The sequence below is a fragment of the Petaurus breviceps genome, unplaced genomic scaffold (assembly GCF_028583685.1).
Source record: "Petaurus breviceps papuanus isolate PSGF00001 unplaced genomic scaffold, PetGlider_PUasm1.0 90903, whole genome shotgun sequence".
NCBI classification, from domain to species: Eukaryota; Metazoa; Chordata; class Mammalia; order Diprotodontia; family Petauridae; genus Petaurus; species Petaurus breviceps.
In genome coordinates, this window is record NW_027187376.1 from 15,030,851 (window position 1) to 15,049,425 (window position 18,575).

The 18,575-nt window shown below is 41.1% G+C and overlaps 1 protein-coding gene across 4 annotated transcripts in view; it reads right to left on the minus strand.

Annotated features, from left to right (window-relative positions):
• The window catches only part of NRP2 (neuropilin 2), a 149,823-nt gene that overhangs the window by 25,076 nt on the left and 106,172 nt on the right, over nucleotides 1-18,575 (minus strand). The window contains exons 13-16 of one of the 4 annotated variants that reach the window (XM_069075306.1): nucleotides 16,011-16,273; nucleotides 14,372-14,468; nucleotides 12,925-12,960; nucleotides 1-3,571 (exon numbers count right to left, since the gene is read on the minus strand). The exon at nucleotides 1-3,571 is cut by the window's left edge and continues 191 nt beyond it. In XM_069075306.1, coding sequence (XP_068931407.1) covers nucleotides 3,291-3,571; nucleotides 12,925-12,960; nucleotides 14,372-14,468; nucleotides 16,011-16,273 — 677 coding nt within the window. In that variant the 3' untranslated portion in view covers nucleotides 1-3,290. The remainder of the gene's footprint in view (nucleotides 3,572-12,924; nucleotides 12,961-14,371; nucleotides 14,469-16,010; nucleotides 16,274-18,575) is intronic. The other 3 variants (XM_069075307.1, XM_069075305.1, XM_069075304.1) reach the window with 3 other exon arrangements.

Consider the following 18,575-nt stretch of genomic DNA (forward strand, 5'->3'; position numbering starts at 1 on the left):
TCTTTTTGTTTGTCTGTTAGTTTCATTTTAAAGAGACGGTAGCTGTACCAACCTCTGAAATGTTACTAGCTGTCTTCCTGCCCAATTCTGGTTTTGAAGAAAAATGCTGGGGGGTAAGGGTGGGGGAGAGCGTGCATGGCAAAGATGAGGTTTCACTTCCCTTCCAGCATCATGTATTAGCAAGGGGAACCATATGGACCTTTTTTTTTTTTGCCCTAGGACAATGACTATATGATAGCACTTGCTAATATAACGACAAGAAGGGAACTTCACCTCAGAGACAAAGGTTTCCATCTCACTAATGTTCAAGAGCAGGAGATACTGACAAGGGACCTCCATGTGGGAAAATCTTCACAAGCTTGATCTGTGCCATTCCATCAGTTGCTCTCATATCTCTCTCAATCCTGATGCAACTGGGCTATAACATGCATGTACTCATGTACCATATCATCTTTAAAGCACGGGTGGCTTCCCTAACCCAACCCACCCCATTCCCCACTTGAATTAAGAATCAGAATGTCACTCCTGAAAGCCTCAGATTGTGGCATATTTTTAATATCTGTAGAATAACCTGCCTTTTTGCACAGTACCTGAAAATTACTAAGAAGGAAGGAAAAATACTAAGAAGGAAGAGGGGGAAGGGAAAGGAGGGAGGGAGGAAGAAAGAGAGAATGAGAGAGAGAGAGAGAGAGAGAGAGAGAGAGAGAGAGAGAGAGAGAGAAAGGTGACATCCCCATTTGAAGCACATCATGGGAATTCACAAAGACTAGAGCACTCCTATAGACTCTACCTTGACATGTGCATAAAGACAATGTATTTTTCCCACATGGAGCATCTGATAAAGATGCAGAAAGTTCACAAAGTTGCTGTCATCTTCTTTTAAAGAAGGGAAAATCTCTGAGGGTATATGAAAAGTCAGCCAGCCACTACACTGGCTGGATTTTCTGGGTGGTATTTCCTAACTCATCATCTTCTTAGGGCACCTTCAGAAGCAACTAACATCCTCGTGAAATCAAATCGGCCCAAACTGTTCACTCACAGGAAGAGAAGCTTCATTGGGGCCAAACCCCTTCTGATCTACTGCTAAGCATGGAACTCACAGCAGAAGCACATGTTATGCAGCTGCCCACCTCACCTCTATTTCCTATCAGGATTTTTGAGAGGGGAGAAAACCTCTTGAGATCTCAAGAAACCTTCTGCTCAACTATCCTATCTTTTCCTTTACTGAGTAGAGAAAATTGGAAAAAAGAATGCTTAAAAATACATCCAGGGCTGCTTTCTGGAATTCAGTAAAGAGAAGGGAAACATCTTCCTTTCCAAAGGATGAAAGACACTTAATCCTAAAGAATCATTTTTCTGGCTAGAGGCAGAGCTGGGTGTTTTGAAGAAATGCTGAATCTCTCTCTCTCCCAAGCGTCCAAACGCTCATTAGTTCTATGTGCTGGTAGCTACCTAGAGGCTAAGGAGACATCTTTGAGTAGAATGTCTCTCTTCCCCCACAGAGATGATGACCACAGATTGTTCTACTGGTGAAGCCATCCATTGCTTCCCCATGTGACAAATAATTCAAGGGCTACATTAAAACATAAGCAGGGACATTAAAACAGAAAAAAAAAAGTCTTAACTTGGATATAGATTCCATTTCATTATTTTATCATTAGGTGATTTCTCTTAGTTATGTCTTTCTCCACATGGCTTTAGATGGCTTTAATGGGCAATAGTAGAATCATGTTCACCACACTTGATACTCTAAGATGTAGTCAACATCTGGATTTTATAGGCCAGTAAAATAAGGTCCATCTGCCAGGTGCTACTTGGTGCTTTAAGGAGTAGCACATAGGTAAATTTTAAAAAAGGTAAGTTCTCTTATAATATTTTAAGTCAAGTGGATGGCTTTGTAATCCAGGGGCTGACAGGGAGACAGCCAGATTGCTCTACTGGTACCCTGGTGATATCAGGAGGAAGTGAGGAAAGTCTCTGGCATGGTGGGTGAACCCCCTCCAGTAAGCTTTTTGGAGGACAAGGATAAGAATCACCCTGGATGGGCAGATACCACCCGCATAATTAGAGGAAACTTTTGATCCATGAGAACACAAATCCATCTGAGTATTAAGACACGCCACCAAAATTTCAATAGAATACCAAAGAAAGGGTGGAGAAGACTCTCATCTTTGATTCCCCTGCTTTTCCGAATGACTCAATCAATTCCCTTCCTCAGGTGAACAGAATTAAGGTACAATATTCCAACCCTTTCTTCTTGCTCCTCCACTCCAATTTAATTACTGCATTTTCAACACCCATCTCAGATTTGTTCTTTATGACTTACTCCAAGGCTAGTTTTAACTAATAAAAGCTAAACATTCATTACAAGCTTCTCTTTTATAAGGCAACTCAAGCAGACTTGCTTCAGGGGTGGCAGCACCCAATGGCTCTGCATTATTTCATCACTCTAAGATACTGCCATTTATCCACTAAGAAAGGGCCTGGGAATCCATCTGGGAGAACCTTTCTCTTGGGTCAGGAAGGTCAGTAGGCCATGAACCATTCTTTCATGCCCTCTCTATTTCGTTAGGTACCCAGAGATGATAATGACAGCCAACAGAAACACATCCAGTGCTGGATAAGGCAACAAAAAACTTCCATTTCTTCCCCCAAGTAAACAAACTAGCATATTATTTTCTTGTGTAAGAGAACCCCCCAGGAGAAGTAAAAGAAGGAAAAGTTGAAAGGGGGGGGCCCTCACTGAACACACACATTGAATCAGTCTCTCTCACACACGCATACCATCTCTTGTACATAGATAAGATACTCATACATACATATATGTAGACATACACACACACACATTTCTAGGCTTTCCCATCAAGTTTCTTGGCAGACTGCCCACTGAGGGGAGGTATAAGGGATAGGCTAAAAAAAAAAATTAAGGAATCAGTCTCTGGGTGGGTGGATTGTATCAGGTTGTGAGGGGATTAAGGGAAGGGGGGTACATAGCTTTTCTCATAATCCACGATGCAGCATTATAGTTATTTTTGCTTGACAACAACAGCCAAACAAACCAAAAAAACCCCAACGAACCCCAACACTGGGAGAATGGGTGAAATGGCATCCAAGAGCACAGGGTAGAAAATTGAGTGGGACATAAGGATATTAGAAAGAGATGTCTAGAAGTCCACACAGAGACTAGGCGAAGAGGAAAAAGTGCAAAATCGAGGCAATGCATTTGAAGTCTTTTCGTTTGTTTTTGTTTTGTTTGGGGTTTTGTCCTTGTCCTCTGTACTGATTCACTCTCAACACTGCGAGCTGTGGTCGTGCTCTAGTTTAATGGTTAAGGTGGGCTCCACTGTCAGAGGGGCCCCGTTGGTGTAGTGGGAGGTTTTGTAGGTGATGGAGTGATCGGTCTTCTTGGCCGCAAAGCGGAACCGGTGGTAGTGAAGCACCAGGGCCAATGCGACGGAGACCAGCACCAGAACGGCACCTCCTGCGGCTATAACGTAATACCAGTAGGCTGGGATGGGCTGCACTGAAACCGTGTCCACTGTGGGCTCGGTCCCTGGTAGGAGGGTGCCCCCTGGTGGAGAGACATAGAAGAGTGTTGCTAGGTGGGAAGCATGCACACTAGTAAAAAATTAATAATAATAAAAAAAAGAAACATATACATGCTTTCAAGAATACAGGCAAGTACAAAGCGATGCCGAGCTACTGCTGAGTTATGAGTTATGAAAGTGCAATTTGGGTGGAAATACCAAATCTGGCCTGGCACGTAAGTATTCTCAAACCGTTTATTAATTAGCCTGGCTAGACTTAAAGGCAAATTCCACTTTGCCTTGCCAGCTCTGCTGTGCCCATCAAAATCAGCCCAGTCTTGTCTATACAGGACGATTACAGTTGTCAGGCAATGACTAACACATCTTAGTTTTTTAATTGGAGGTAGGGTTTGAATAGTGAATTGCGATAGAAGTTATAAGAGAAAAAAATCCAAGCAGAATCAGAGCAGGAAAGTTCTCTCACACACACACACACACAACACACACGCACGCACGCACATGCACATAAAAAGACTGAATTCTAGAAAAGCTATTGAACAAAAATGAAACTGGCAGAGTAAAATTTAGTTGGCCACCAAGTTCAATAGCCTGTCTCAGGTTGCCATGGAGATAATGCACCAAATTTGTATCCAATGGTGCCTGGGGGGTGGATTGGCCAGAATCCCATATGATGTTAAGTAGGGTTACAGCTTGTTTCTCCCGGGGACTTCCATCAGATGACAATCTAGTTCAGAATATTTCTGTGCCCCTCTGAGATTGCTCAAACCAGAAATGAGCCCTACTGATGAATATAGTCTATCTTTGATCTCAGGAAAACCACTTACTACCCATTGGCCTTCTGGGGCTAGCAGCTAGTTCTGAGTCCCAAGAGATGAAGTGGCGGTTCAAGAATACCCCTGATCCTTCTGCACAAGATACTTTGGCATAACCAAGAACAACTCCAAGCATTTCTCCTGCATAAGATATTGGGCCTTGGTCAAAGTTCTTCACTGAACATGCAGAAAGATTTATGTTATTTATGATTTTAGGCTCAGATCTACACCAAAACTATGTGAATCACCCAATAGTCTCCTACAATGGGTTATGGTTTAGCAAAAATGTGCATTATGTCAGACCTTTTCTTCCTGACTTGTAGAACGTAGCTGACTTCTTAATCAGTAGTGGATGAAAGATATATTTTACTTAGACAATCTTTCAGAGAGAGCCCAACTTTCTCGCCTTATATCAATGTGACTTGCCAGCTCCTCTGGATAGGAGGGTTTCTTCTCTTTCCAAAGAAAAGGGAATTCTTTTTGTAACTCTCTGACAATCAGAAGTACCCGTACTTCTGGAATAGCTGAGAGAGAGGGAGAGGCTTCCCCACACAAACCCTACTGATATCAAAGCCACAACAAAGGTTCCTGGGCCTAGAGCATATAATAGAGTAATCCCTTTGCTTACCACAGTCCACTGTATATAGGACGCCCTTAATGAATATTTCTTAACTGAATAACACCATGCTCTGTTTCTCATTTTCCTCTTGTTTCACCTTCCTCCTTTTCCTCAATTCTGATACATCTGGGGGAAACTTTATACCTTTCAATAATTACATCACTGTAGCTGGTAAAGAATTTTGTGGGTATATTGGAAATTTAGAAACTGAGTAAAGTTGACTTCAGACAGCCAGCCTGAAATTCCCAGCAAAATGGTGTCAACTCATTTATTCAGGTGACTAAGAATATGAGCTGCTTAATCTCTCTGGGTCTCTGTCACCATTTTTTTTTTTGTTATTTGTAGGTACAGAAAAATTCAAGGGGAAAAATAAAGTACAAGAAAAAGGAGGCCTGAAGTAAATGACTCAGAGGAAGGTCCCCATAACAGCATCCTCTGGGGAAGGTATTTTCCTCTGATTTGGGATTTGGCTCTCATGGCCTTTGAGGGACATTCTCTTAATGAGGATATGACTTCCCAGTCAGAGAAAAATGACAGTAATGAATCAATAGGGATTAACTCCACATCCAAAGCACCTGACCAGACAACAGCAACAACCCAATTTTCTATCAAGCCAGAAAATAGTCACAAATGTCTACCCCTCACCTTATTACCACCTTCCACTTAAAGCCCCCCCAAATTCCCAGTAAAATGCATTATTCCCATCTTAATGGTAGAGTTCCCCATTAAAAAAGTATGCCATTCTCATTGGACTTTTAAATGGCAATGTAGAGGATTTGGAGTCCAAAGGAGCCCAGGAGCCTTTAGGTCTCCTGGAACTGTCCCTTGGGCCAATAAGCCTAGGATGGCTGGCATTGGACTTCATTATTTCACTCAATCAGAGAGGCAATAAGGTATAGTAGATAGCCAGCCTTGAACTCTAGAAGAACAAGTCCAGCCCTTGCTACAAATTAGCTGGATGACAACAGACAAGTCACTGAATGTCTCTGTGCCTCTAAGCAACTGTAAGACTATAAATTATACATAAGTTGTTAATGGGCATTGGTGGAGGGAGTTTCAACACCAGACATTTCCCGAAGAAATCACAAATCTGGATCAAAACAACACACAAAAAAAATCCTGTCATCATAGTCTTTGAACAAGGGATGGTGTGGCAGGAATAAAAAATTAGGGGAACTTGAAGATGGAATAAGCATGGCTGTCCATAGCTGGATCCTTTTCAGGTTGGGGGATAACTAGGGGATAGAAATGAATTCAATTCAGCTTTTTTTCCCCTAACCAAACAAGGACTGGGTCATATGGAACCTCCATCCTCTTTTACAGTTTTCCCTGACATTCTCAGGATATGGCAGATATAAACAAGATAAAAGGACCAACATACAGAAGATTGAAGATGAAATAGGCCACTCATAGGGGCGGCTAGGTAGTGCAGTGAATAGAGCACTGGCCCTGGAGTCAGGAGGACCTGAGTTCAAATCCAGCCTCAGACCCTTAACACAAAAACTAGCCGTGTGACCTTGGGCAAGTTACTTAACCCCAACTGCCCTCCCCCCAAAAAAAGGCAAAAAAAAAAAAAAGAAATAGGCCACTCATCTCTAGCCATAGAGGTGGTGAACTTCATAAGCAGAGATATGTTTTGGGGTATGACTAATGTTGTAATTTGCTGTGCAGTACTATACATGTTTATAATGAAGATTTTTTTTTTAATTGTTCAATGAGTGGGTAGGATGGAGGAAGGGGACAGATTACAAATGCATGTAAAATAAATTAATTTTTTTTAAAGTTTTGTAAAAGACAAAAGAACCAGTGGATTCTAACCCATTGCTTTCATTTGGCCCTAGCAAAAGATCCTAACAATCTTGCAGAGTATTTTCTGGGGAAAGAATTCCACCTTCTTCAGGAAGTCTACCTGAGATCCCTAGTTAGTGATGACTTTGGATCCTGGCTTTCATATAATGCCCGGTTTCCACTTTTTTGGTGGAACATTTATCATATATTATTTTGTCCATTAGACTGTGAACTCTTCAAGGACTTGTGCCTTTCACTTCAAGGACTTGTGCCTTTCACTGTATCTCTAATGCTTTGCACAGGACCTGGTACCTAGTAGGCACTTAGAGAATGTTACTATTGACTGATTTTTGTACATTGTTTATACACACATATATATATATATATATATACATACACACATATATAATTGCTACATATGAAACTATATAATATATAAAACATATAATTATGTCATATATTAAATTATATAAAATATGTAATTATGTCATATAATTATATAATATATATTATCTCCACAATTTTTTCCTATAATGTAGTCTCCAAGAGGCAGGAATGTGTCTTATCAAAACTCTTTTATCTCCCCACCTTGTGCCTTGCACAGAGCTCATCACATAAGGAAGAGGAATTAGGTTTATTTAGCTTGTCTCCAGAAGGCAGAAATGTGAGGAAAGGGTAGGAGCTGGAGAGAGGCAGGTTTAGGCCTGGTATAAGAAAACACTTTCTAACAATTAGTATTATCCCCAAATGGCTGCCTTAATAGGGATTGGTCTTTCTCTCCCTAGAATTTTTTGAGGTTGACTCACTGCTTGTGGAAGAAGTTATAGAAGGGAGTCTGGGACAGGTGTGGGTTAGAAAAGAGGTCTCTGAGGTCTGTCTTGGCCAACTATTAGATACTGGGACTCCAGAAATTTAATCAGTTAGCTACGTTGTTGAATTGAACCACTGTTGTGGTCACGCATGAATGAGGGAATAAATTATTTATTAAATGTTTGCTATGCTATGAAGTTGGGGGACAGAAATAGGAAAATCAAGACTGTCTCTGCTCTCAAGGAACTCCTATTCTAATGGAGGACACAAAACATATAAAAATAAATACACTTAAAATGCTCATCATATATTCATCTGGTGCAGGAAATGCACGCAAAGTCTTCACATTTGGGGCTGAACTACATTTTAGCCCAGACTATAGATCTTGAGGATCCTCACGAAATTCTAAAATCCCATTGTTTCATCATTTAAAGCTTCTGCTCTAGGAGATGTGTAGGGCAGGCAAGGATCTATTACTTTTTGGAGATTTCAGTCTTGTCCAGGTGTGGTGATATGTGGGCATGACCCTTCCTTGGTTGGGTTGCATTGGGGTTTTATATTGTTTATGGCATATTCCAAATAAATTTATTCCCTTAAGAATTCATTTTGATAGAATAAAAGATGACATAATTTCTGTTATTTCTATTACTTATATAACTTTAAAAAATTTTAAATTGCTTCCAATTCTTTAATTTTTTATAGTAATTTGTTATTTAATAAGGTTAGCTAAGTGGTACAGTGGATAGAGTGTTAGGTTTGGAGTCAGGAAGATCTAAATTCAAATTTAGCCTCAGAAACTTCCTAGCTATGTGACCTTGGACAAATCACTTAACCTCTGTTTGCCACTGGAGAATGAAATAGCAAACTATTCCAGTATCTTTGCCAAGAAAACTCCATGGAAAGAGGTCCATGGGGTCACGAAGAGTCGTACACAACTGAAATTTCTGAACAACAACATGATTATCGAGGGGGGAAAGATGTTTCCTAAACAAAAGTTGGTATTTTTTTTTTCTTTAAAAACAATCTGCTCTGTGAGTTAACATGGGTAAGGACACTCACTCAGGTTATCTTCATAGGCTGAAATGAAGGGCCTGGAGAAGAAGAGCTTCAAAGACAAGAAGTTTGTTTAATTTGCTAGAGGTAATTAAAAAAAAAAAGATTTGTTCCACCCCAGACAGAGAGTTTACAGAAGATGGTGGAAGAATGAGGTAACCCGCCCACTGATCTCTTTGGAGAGAGAATGGAGAAGTACAAAGTGTCCTGAAATGACTAATGAGGCAAATATCTCCCCTTGATCTTTGTTTGCCACTCGGGCAGCAAAGGGATGAGTGAAAAACATCAGAGTTTCCCACAGCCACCAGAAGCTGCCCTGATCTTTGGAGGTCTGACTCTACCATTATATTCATCGATGGCAATGCCAAATCTCTGCCTTCTTCCCCTATCCCTAGAGCTTGTTTTCCTTTCTTTCAACCAAGGATTGTCCATTATGTTCATAGAGAAGGGAGGTCAGGGAAAGAAATTTTCATCCCTTCAGACAAATTGACCTTGGCAGCTGTTTGGATTAATGGTAAACTATAGGAATGTGTCCGACCTCTTTGAGGGTGTACAGTGTACCTCACACATAACCCATGAGTGTCTCCAAAAGCAAACAATGTCAGCCAAGTAGTTATCCCGTTTACACATATCTGATCTCCATGCTTCCTCGCTCAGCAACACCTATTCTTAATCTGGCAGTCGGAGGAGGGTAAGAGAGGAGCCAGGAACAATTCACACACCACAGCTGCCTATCTGAAACACAGGCATGGATTGATTACTAATACTTTCCTTCCTTTCATCAGAGGATCACTCTGCCGAGCACTAATTAACCCGCACAAGCATCCTTGTAACACTTGAAAATACTCCAAATGGAGACATTCCTAGATTATGTTGAAACAGAAGTACTGTCCTAGGTCCTACACTTTGGGGGAGCCATGTTGTGGGCTCGGAGTATTTAAGAAAGCAGCTCGAAGGTGAATAGGTCAGTTGTTGCTAAACAAGGTTCATTTGTGTATAACCCACTCATACTGCTCTAACCAGGCTCCAATAAACCAGTGGGACTATCTCCTTTCTTCCTGCTTAAACTACCCTTCAGACATTTTTTTTCCTAAGTCTGATCTAGACATTAATTTTAAACATACACAATGTATCCACAATTGGTTTGTTCTTGGGTTTGGGGGACCAAGAAAACACATGGTATGTCAGACCTCCATCCCCAGCCCTTTGAGGTGACTCCAAGTCCCAGATGGCCCTGACTGTAAGATACACTTCAAAGAAAAGTGAGCCAGTTACAATGAAGCAAAGTTTACTGTTTCTATTCATCCCATGGGTACTTGATGGGTAAGCAATGGTTCTTAGAACACGCCCATCTTCCGTAAAAGAAAAGTCTAGCATCTAGGATCTTGGGGGGCCAAACAGTTCGTAAACCACATGCATTCATCTTCACTATTCCTTGTTTCAAAACAAAATACTATAACAGTAACCATAACTCTCGCTTAGACTGAAAGGTGCTAAAAATAGCCACCTGCCCACTAAGTGCAGAACACTGATTATTACTTTATATATTTTTATTGGCTTCTTTATTATTACTCTTCTATTAGTTGGGTTTTTTTTTTCAAGTATTGGTTGAGAGTAAATACTCCATCATCTTCACTGGATTACTTTTCTGGACTTTCTCACTCTTTTCTGTGTATAACACATTTTTGTTCTTTATTCAATTCATAAGAGATACATGATTGAATCGCATTTGTATGAAATGCTTAAAAAAACATACAACTCAGACTGCATGTTATTCTAAGTGATTTCAGAACAAAAAAAATAGACACTGCTTAAAACACATGAACACAAAATTTATCCATTTTCTCCCCTTTCCCTCACACGCCATTATAAAGCCACAGATAAAACATGCCAAAGCAGAAAGCACATTTAAGGCTATTTGAATGCAAAAGAAAATGTTTCATAGTGAAAGAGAAAATGAGAAAAAAGCAAAACTTTTAAAGATGTCTCCAAATCTAAAAGTACCCAAATGACCCAGGACCAAAAGCATTTGCTCCAAGTATTTACTCTAAAATCATTCTGAGGTCTTCCTAAGAAGGTGATATTTTCTGTCTTAAAGTCAGAATTAATGAAATTCAGAATTAATTCTCCCCACTTCTCCAAAAAAACAAAACAAACAAAAAACCCAACCCACCAAGACATGAGATCCATGGGAACAGCTGCTACCACAGAACTAGACTAACATAATTTTCTCCACCACTTACCAGATCCCATTGCTCCCAACCTCATCCTGTTGTGTTTGGGAATACATAACTCTTTTTCTCTCTCTGTTTCCCCTCTCACGTGAACACAGGGGCTGTTTTAATACTCAGTATACTCAACCTTGCCCCACAGAGGTCAATCATAACATTTGTTTACATGTTTATTTGTTAAAGGAGATATTGTTAAGCTTTCTGTGAAACACTCTTATGCACATGGGTTGAATAGAGCACACGTGCACCCATTTGTTTATTCTCTTAGAGAAGTGATGCCCCAGTCATGGCCTGAATCATAGGATCCCATACTCACATCACAATGGCATGCGTAGCCGTTTCTGGGAAGTTATTTTTTTAATCTTTACATGGGCACTTTGAGCCTCACTACCTTATGGCAATTATGACTTGACCTGATAGGTGTACAAGAAGATAAAGATTTTATTTTACCCAGATGAAAATTGTACTTGGGAACCCTAAAGGAAAAAACTTGAATTCAAACTTGTCATCAAGCAAATTTTTGGAAATCCTCCCCAAAATTTTTATTCAAATTTACATATATCTCATATCCAAATCATTCCAAAGCATGTAAATTTAACACCTTGAACATGTGTGTCCACATGTGTGTTTGTATATATATATTGTGTGTGCATGTGTGTGCTCAGGCACTTGTCTTGAGGCAATGGAAACAAGGTCCAGGAGAGTAAAAGAGAAAAGTAATTCCTACTGCTGGAACCTGTTGTTTCCACTCTAGCCCCACTCCAAACCCCACCTCTCACTCCTCTGCTGTCTTAGAGCTATGACTGGTGAGTGGCAAATTAGGCAGGCAAAGAGGGAGTTAGAGAGTGCATCCAGGTAACAAACCAGAGACTTAACTGTCCCTGAGTGGCTCTGAGCTAGCCATGAGTTGGGCAGATTAATGAGAATAAAGATAAAAGTCTAGACTTTGGATATAAAAATGACTTTCTTTATCTCTGACATGCTATCACCTCTGGGGTGAGATCCAGTAAAATCTTAACAGGGCATAATAGAATCACACAACTCTTTTTGCATAGAACAGGATATGATTAAACCCTGCAAATATAGAGAAGGGTATGTGGGTGTTTCTGTGAGCAGCTTATACACAGGCAAAGTGTAGAAGGCTAAATATCCTCTACTTAGGGTGCCTCCCCTCCTTTCACACATACATTAATCACCTACCAATAAAGACTTTAGAAATGTCACTTTTATGGGATTATGGGTAGGAAGAAACAAAAAGCCAACTAAATTTTCCATAGCACAGAGAATTTCCATTCATTTAGATTCTTAAAAGTGTCCCTCTCTATCCAAATGAGGTAGGTCCCTAAATTATACTGTTATTGCTGTATGCTCAATTGACTTAACAGGGAGATTTAAAAAAATCTCATTTTCTATTTTCTAGCCCTATATTTGAAGTATTCTGTTCTAGACACTAAAAACACCATTTCTCCCTGTTTCTTTTACTTTTAAACAACAAGTTCTGAACTCTAATTGTCCCTCCTTCTGACAGTCATTTCCGGAGTCTACTCCTAATTTTCTTCCTTCACAAAACCACCTGCCATTATACCTTACTGTGGAATAATTGAGACTGCTGTCTTGGTGCCTGGAAACTGGAAAGAAACCATCTTCATGCTAAAATAAATCATTGCCACCTCATTTCACTTTTAATTTGCTACTGATTTCTTCGTTAACTCTGTCTACTGGCTCTCTTTCCACACCACTCATATATTTCAAGCCTCGTTGCTTCCCATTGGTCAATGTAGGGCCGATAGGTTTATTCCTAACCTATTTGTCTCTATTATTGGCTTCTAAACTTTAATTAAACAAGAGATAGTAAGACTCTCAATCTCTTCTGCTACCACTGCAGGCGTAGTTAGCGCCATCTAGTGTTGGGAAGACATTATCACCCATTTCCCCTAAGTAGTAACACTACAAAGATTTGGTCAAGATTAGAGAATTTTGTCTTTCAAATTCATATTACATGGGACAGTAGGGTGGAGAGGCATAAGAACAACACATATGCATATTTTTAAAGTATCTTTTACCTGAAAAATTCTCACCTGGAAAAGCTGTGATAGGCTCTGAAAGAGAAAAAAAGACGCGTTATTAATATAAAGAATAATTATTAATATAAAGAAGGCAAAAATGACAAGGAAATAGTATGAATGATGCTAAATTATTTCTGGTAACTTTTCTGTAACACACTCTGGTCTTGGTTCTGAAATGTCAAGCCCAAAAGCACATGGGCTATATCTTTTACATATTCTGTATCATGCCTAACACATCATCAGAGGAAGAAGGTACCTAAAGTTTCTTTGGAACAAAAAAAAAAACCTTCTTGGATTAATGGCTCCCCAAAGGATTGTAATCAGTTACTTACCACTGATTACTTTCTCATTGGATCACTTTTAGAGGCTGGGAGCCTGGAAGTTTCCCAGAGGGACCAGGGCAATCCCAGGTGCTGGTGATATCACCACATACATACATACCCCAGACAAATGTGCCAAGAAAAGCACTTTGTTAGTCATTAGAGTTACTTCTCAGGCCAAAGAAGCTCTAGTCCCTTCTCACTGCTCTCTATTTTCTAGACTGGCATAGCTCTATTGCCTACAGTGAGTCTTAAGACATGGACGACAAAATGTCTAGCAAAGCCATTGCAGGGAAGCCCAGCTAGGAGAACATTAACCCAAGGTGAGACAATGAGTGGGAAGTGTGTTGCTCATTGAGGTTCTCAAGGACATCTGGCCAATAAGACAGCATTGCACCTTGCTCTTCTGTAGGGTTATTGAACTACTCAATGAACATTGCACAATGCTCCAATGACCATTTAGCATATGCATGTGGTGGATATGACACCAAATTTCCAATAGCTTGGTTTATATTTCATTCAGGTAAAAGAATCTCTTAAGTAATTATGCTATTGCTAACACAATCAAAGCTGGGTTTTTTTTTTGTTTGAAATTTTCTAATCTATTTTTTTTGGGGGGGGGGTTGATTTTTGCTTGCTTGTGAAGATTTCCATTAAATTCATCAAGTCCTCTGAGCATGTAATCCTGAGTGGCAGGTGGTTTTCATCCTGTGGCATTTTCCTTGCTAAAAGCTAGAGTTTGATGATGGGGTCTTGGCATTCAGAAGTTCTTTATACATTGTGTACATCTATTTTTGACTGGGGACATGGCATGGTAAGCTTTGCTTGATGTCACATTCCAGCTATCCTAAATGGTCCCAGGGAAGGATACCCACTTCTAACCTCAAGTACATGAGCCTTCACTTTCTAGAGAGCAACTTTTTCCCTTTTTTTTTCCTTTTCCTTCCTTAGTATTGAGGGAGAGGAATTGCCAGCTCCTTTTATCAAGGTAACAACTGAGTTTTGTTCCCTGAGTTGAATCCAGGCAGCACAGCATCTAACACAGTGATAAACTGCCTTCTGGTGTAACACCAAAACTTGTTGTGTAGTTTGGAGCGGCCCAGAGGAGACAGATGCTGACATACCCATGCAGTTCTCTAGAGGGATATCAGTGCCTATCCGGATATCATCGATGGCAATCTCTCCTGAGCGTCCTTTGCCTAGAATTCCCTCGAACACAATCTATGAAAACAATCAGAACAAATCCCATGGTTAGGTGAAGTTTCCATGACCAAACAGTGCAAAGATTTCTCATTTCTTCCCTACTTGTCTTTATGTATTTGTTTGCTTCTTTGTTCATTCATTCATTCATTCATTCATTCATTCATTCATTCATTCATTCATTCATTCATTCATTGCACCTGGTCTGCATCTGTTGACCACATGGCAGCAGCATTTATAAACTTAATTAAAAAAAAAAGTTGGATCAGATCAAATGTATATTTGACGGGGTGGGGGGAGAAAAAACCCTACACAAGGTGATGAATTTTTAGGTCTAGTCACTAGAATACATTGATTAAAAAGAACCATATTTAGTTTGTGTTAAAAGGAGTGGAACTAACTAACCTGAGTTATGTTTAAAGTTTTTCCTTTTTTTTTCTTCAATACCCAAGTTAGGTATTTGGAAGCATTCTTAAAACTCAGAGGAAATGAATAGGTTAGGCCACTGTGAGAAAGAGAGGGTATGGATTCACTTTGCTTCGAGGACACACAGCTTCCTTACGGGTACACAATTATAACTAGGAGAAAATGACTCTCAACAACACCCCTCTAACACATGGATGGGAAGGGCAGTGAGCAAACAGAGGTGTCTTTGCTCTGTGATGTTAAATCATCACTCTTTTTCTCTCCCTCACTCAGCTCACTCTCTCTTTGCAAACTAGCACATGTCCTCTGGCAAGCTAAGCAAACAGTTGGCTGTCTCGCCCGCCATCTGTTGCTGCTTCTTGGCTGGGGAGGAGAAGGTTAATGTTGATGCTGGTATGGAGTCACCTATTCCAAAGGGTGCCTCAGGTGATTTTTGGCCAGCCTACCAGCATCGAAACAGCTCCCACCTCTGTGGTGCCTCAGTCTTTCTCTCAGTTCTCTCTCTCTCTCTCTCTCTCTCTCTCTCTCTCTCTCTCTCTCTCTCTCTCTCTCTCTCTCTCTCTCTGTCTCTCTCTCTCTCTCTCTGTCTCTCTCTAATAAGATCGTAAAAGCCAGAATGGCTCAGAGACAAATGATTAGGACTCGCTCAGATCCAAGGGCCACAGAGAGAGCAGACAGCTTCCACTCCCCTTCCCTGGCTCAGATTCATTAAGGCAGGTCAGGAAAGGCTGTTTATGTTTCCTTCAGAGAATCTTAAGAACTAGATGTAGTTTTTCTCTTCTAGAGGGGAAGGTTTGTTTGTGTTTATTTTTCTGGCTTTTGTATCCCTTTGTCAGGCTACCAGATAACAATCTAAAATAAAATGGAGGGGGGAGAAAGCATTTGTCCAGAGAAGATTTCAGCAATAGAGAAGCCAGGGGAGGAACAAAGAACTGAGTCTGGGTGTATAGATAGGCACATTCTGAATAACAAATAAGAGTGTCATTTAGTTGCTATGGCAACGGGAGAAACACAATGAAAACAGCGGAGCTTAACCACGTTCCCTAAAGATGAATGGGCACAGCCCTTTGAAATATTGAAATAAGGCTGCAAATGATTCCCTTGAATCTTCACACAAATCTCCCTTTATCACCTCACCTGATACTCCATTTCATCACTTGGCAAGATGATCCTTCCCTGTCTCCACTCGTTGCCTTGGTCTTCCCGGATGACCCAGAGGAGCTTGCTGGCTTGGCTGGCTTTCCGAACCACTTGCAGAGCGATCCCACTCCCACCTGTGGCTTGGTATTGGAATTCCATACAGACAGGGCTCCTGGGCAGGTAGAGGGCAGGGCTGATGAGCCGGCCATGCTGGTCTTCTCTCCTTCCATTACTCTGGAGCCTTAAATAGTTCCTACCATCTGCCAGAAACAAACCCAAATCGGGGTGGTAACATTAGCCCCTGTCGATGACACTAGTGCTCAGAGACCAAACAGGACCCCTGGGGTGAAAGATGGGGCCAAAAGGGTGGCTGGTTTGATCTTTTCCCAAACAACTTGCCTAAGTGTACAGGATAGTGGCTGCTGATTGCATCCTCCCTCAGGCTGCTGTGTTTAGCTAGCCTTTACAGTTTCTTGCCTCTAGCTCTGATCACTAAGGAGGCATTTTAGCTGCCACATCTCTACACATGATGCTAGATAGCTTTGGGGATTCAGAGACACCTATCATCATTTAGAAACCACAATATAGATGTTATTAAGGAGGAGGTGGGGTCTGGAGAAGTGGTGAGATTTAGGGAGGAGGTGGCACAGCAAGGGGGCCACCAAATGGGTACATACCTCCCACTCCTTTCCCAATCCAGCCCGGGGAGGCTTGCACTTGGCTGCCTTTTTGTAAAAAGCCAGACACACGCAGATCCAATGATAACAATAACCATCATTATCGCTAATGAGCTCTGGGGGCCTCTAGAACAGAGCTTCACTTTTAGCACCGAATATAAATATCCTAGAAAATTAGGGTTTTCCCCTTCCAGATTTTTGGAGAATGAATTTAATTGCTGTTTGGTTTCAAATACAAATCAAATACCAAGTGGAATACCAAGTTCCTAATATTGCGGGCTAGTACCATGCCTGCTGGTTCTGTGGCCAATAAGAAACTGGTGCCAGTGGCTTGCACCTGCAAATCCCAACTCGTGGGGGTGTCTGACCACTTGTACAAAGGACAGGTTGGCCCTTGCAGATGTAAATCAATTGCATCTGCCTCTGGGTAAACAAAACCTACAGGCACGCCTTCTGTTCCAGAGCTATGCCTGAAAATATGCAGCTAAGTGATAGGAATACTATTTTCACTGAATACCCAGCATAGAAGATAGGAAATAAATAGCATATAACACCTTGGCTTCATCTGTAGCTGGATGGTCACATGCAGGTAAAATAGATATCTTGAGTAGGTAAAGAATGAGGCTGAGGGGCGGCCGGGTGGCTCAGTGAGTAAGATCACTGGCCCCAGAATTGGGATGACGTGGGATCGAATCAGGCTCAGATACTTAGCACCCACCCAGAAATAACTGGCCGTGTAACCTTGAGCAAGTTACTTAACTCTGATTGCTTAAAAAAAAATGAGGCTGAGAGGCTCTAAGACCTCATCATGGCAGCACCTTGGTGGTTGCTGGAGTTATGTGCTACCCTTCTGCCACAATTTGCGACGTGGGTGCCCTGGAAGTCGCATCGAAGGTCTCTTCTCCCTCATTCCTCTGGACTAGTTTTGTTCCCTAGACTCTTCTTTATCAGTAACTCAAGAATGAATGCCCTTGCACTGTCAAGCCCCGTTCTCTCTGACTCCTTCTCCCTTAATTCTAGCCTTCAAGTCAAATTGCACAAATTCCACAGCATATGCTCTGACTTCTGTTGCTGCCTTATCCCCTCCCCCCAAATTACCCTGAATTGAATTTGGCTGCTGGGCTCCCTTCCCTGCCCCCCAAGTTGCAACAAAACAAAATAAAGACCAAAACAAGCGTGATCTCTTTTTACAAAGTGTGAGTGGTTTCCATTTCACACTCAAATAAGCACAGGGGAGAGTCTAAAAACTACAACAGCAACAAACAACTATCTTAGTAAGGTAATAGCATTTAAATTCTCTTCTGTGAAAGGAGACTACCCTGGGAATAGACTCAACTTGGCATTCAAGGCCCTCTATAATCTGGCCCAGTCCTTCCCAACCACGGTATTGCCAATTCACATGAACCTTATTTCAAGCTGGAATAGTTTCACTCTACCATACCACAAATGCTTTGTATTTATTCAGTGCCTGTGTTCTTCCCTCCCCTTCTCACCCAATCCACATGAATTTCTCCCCACTCTCAGCTTCTATAAGCACTTAGCTGCTCTGTGTCACCCACTCATTTGGGCATGTAATTACACATTGCCTAGAACACTGTCACTAAATTGTTTGTTTTTTAGCCTCACCTTCAACTAAATGAGAGGCTTCTAGAGGGCAGGGGCCACGACTTGCCTTTGTACTGGTTCTTCCACATACCTGGAATGCATTCCTTCCTCACCCCTACCTCCCAAAGTCCCTGGCTTCCTTCAAAGGACTTCATCTCAAGTTCCACCACCTACCTGACATCTCCCAGCTGCCTTCTCCCTGAGAAAAATCCACTTTATGATTTTTTTTGTATGTATTTTGTCTTTATTATCTGTCTATGTACTGTTTTCCCCCAATAAG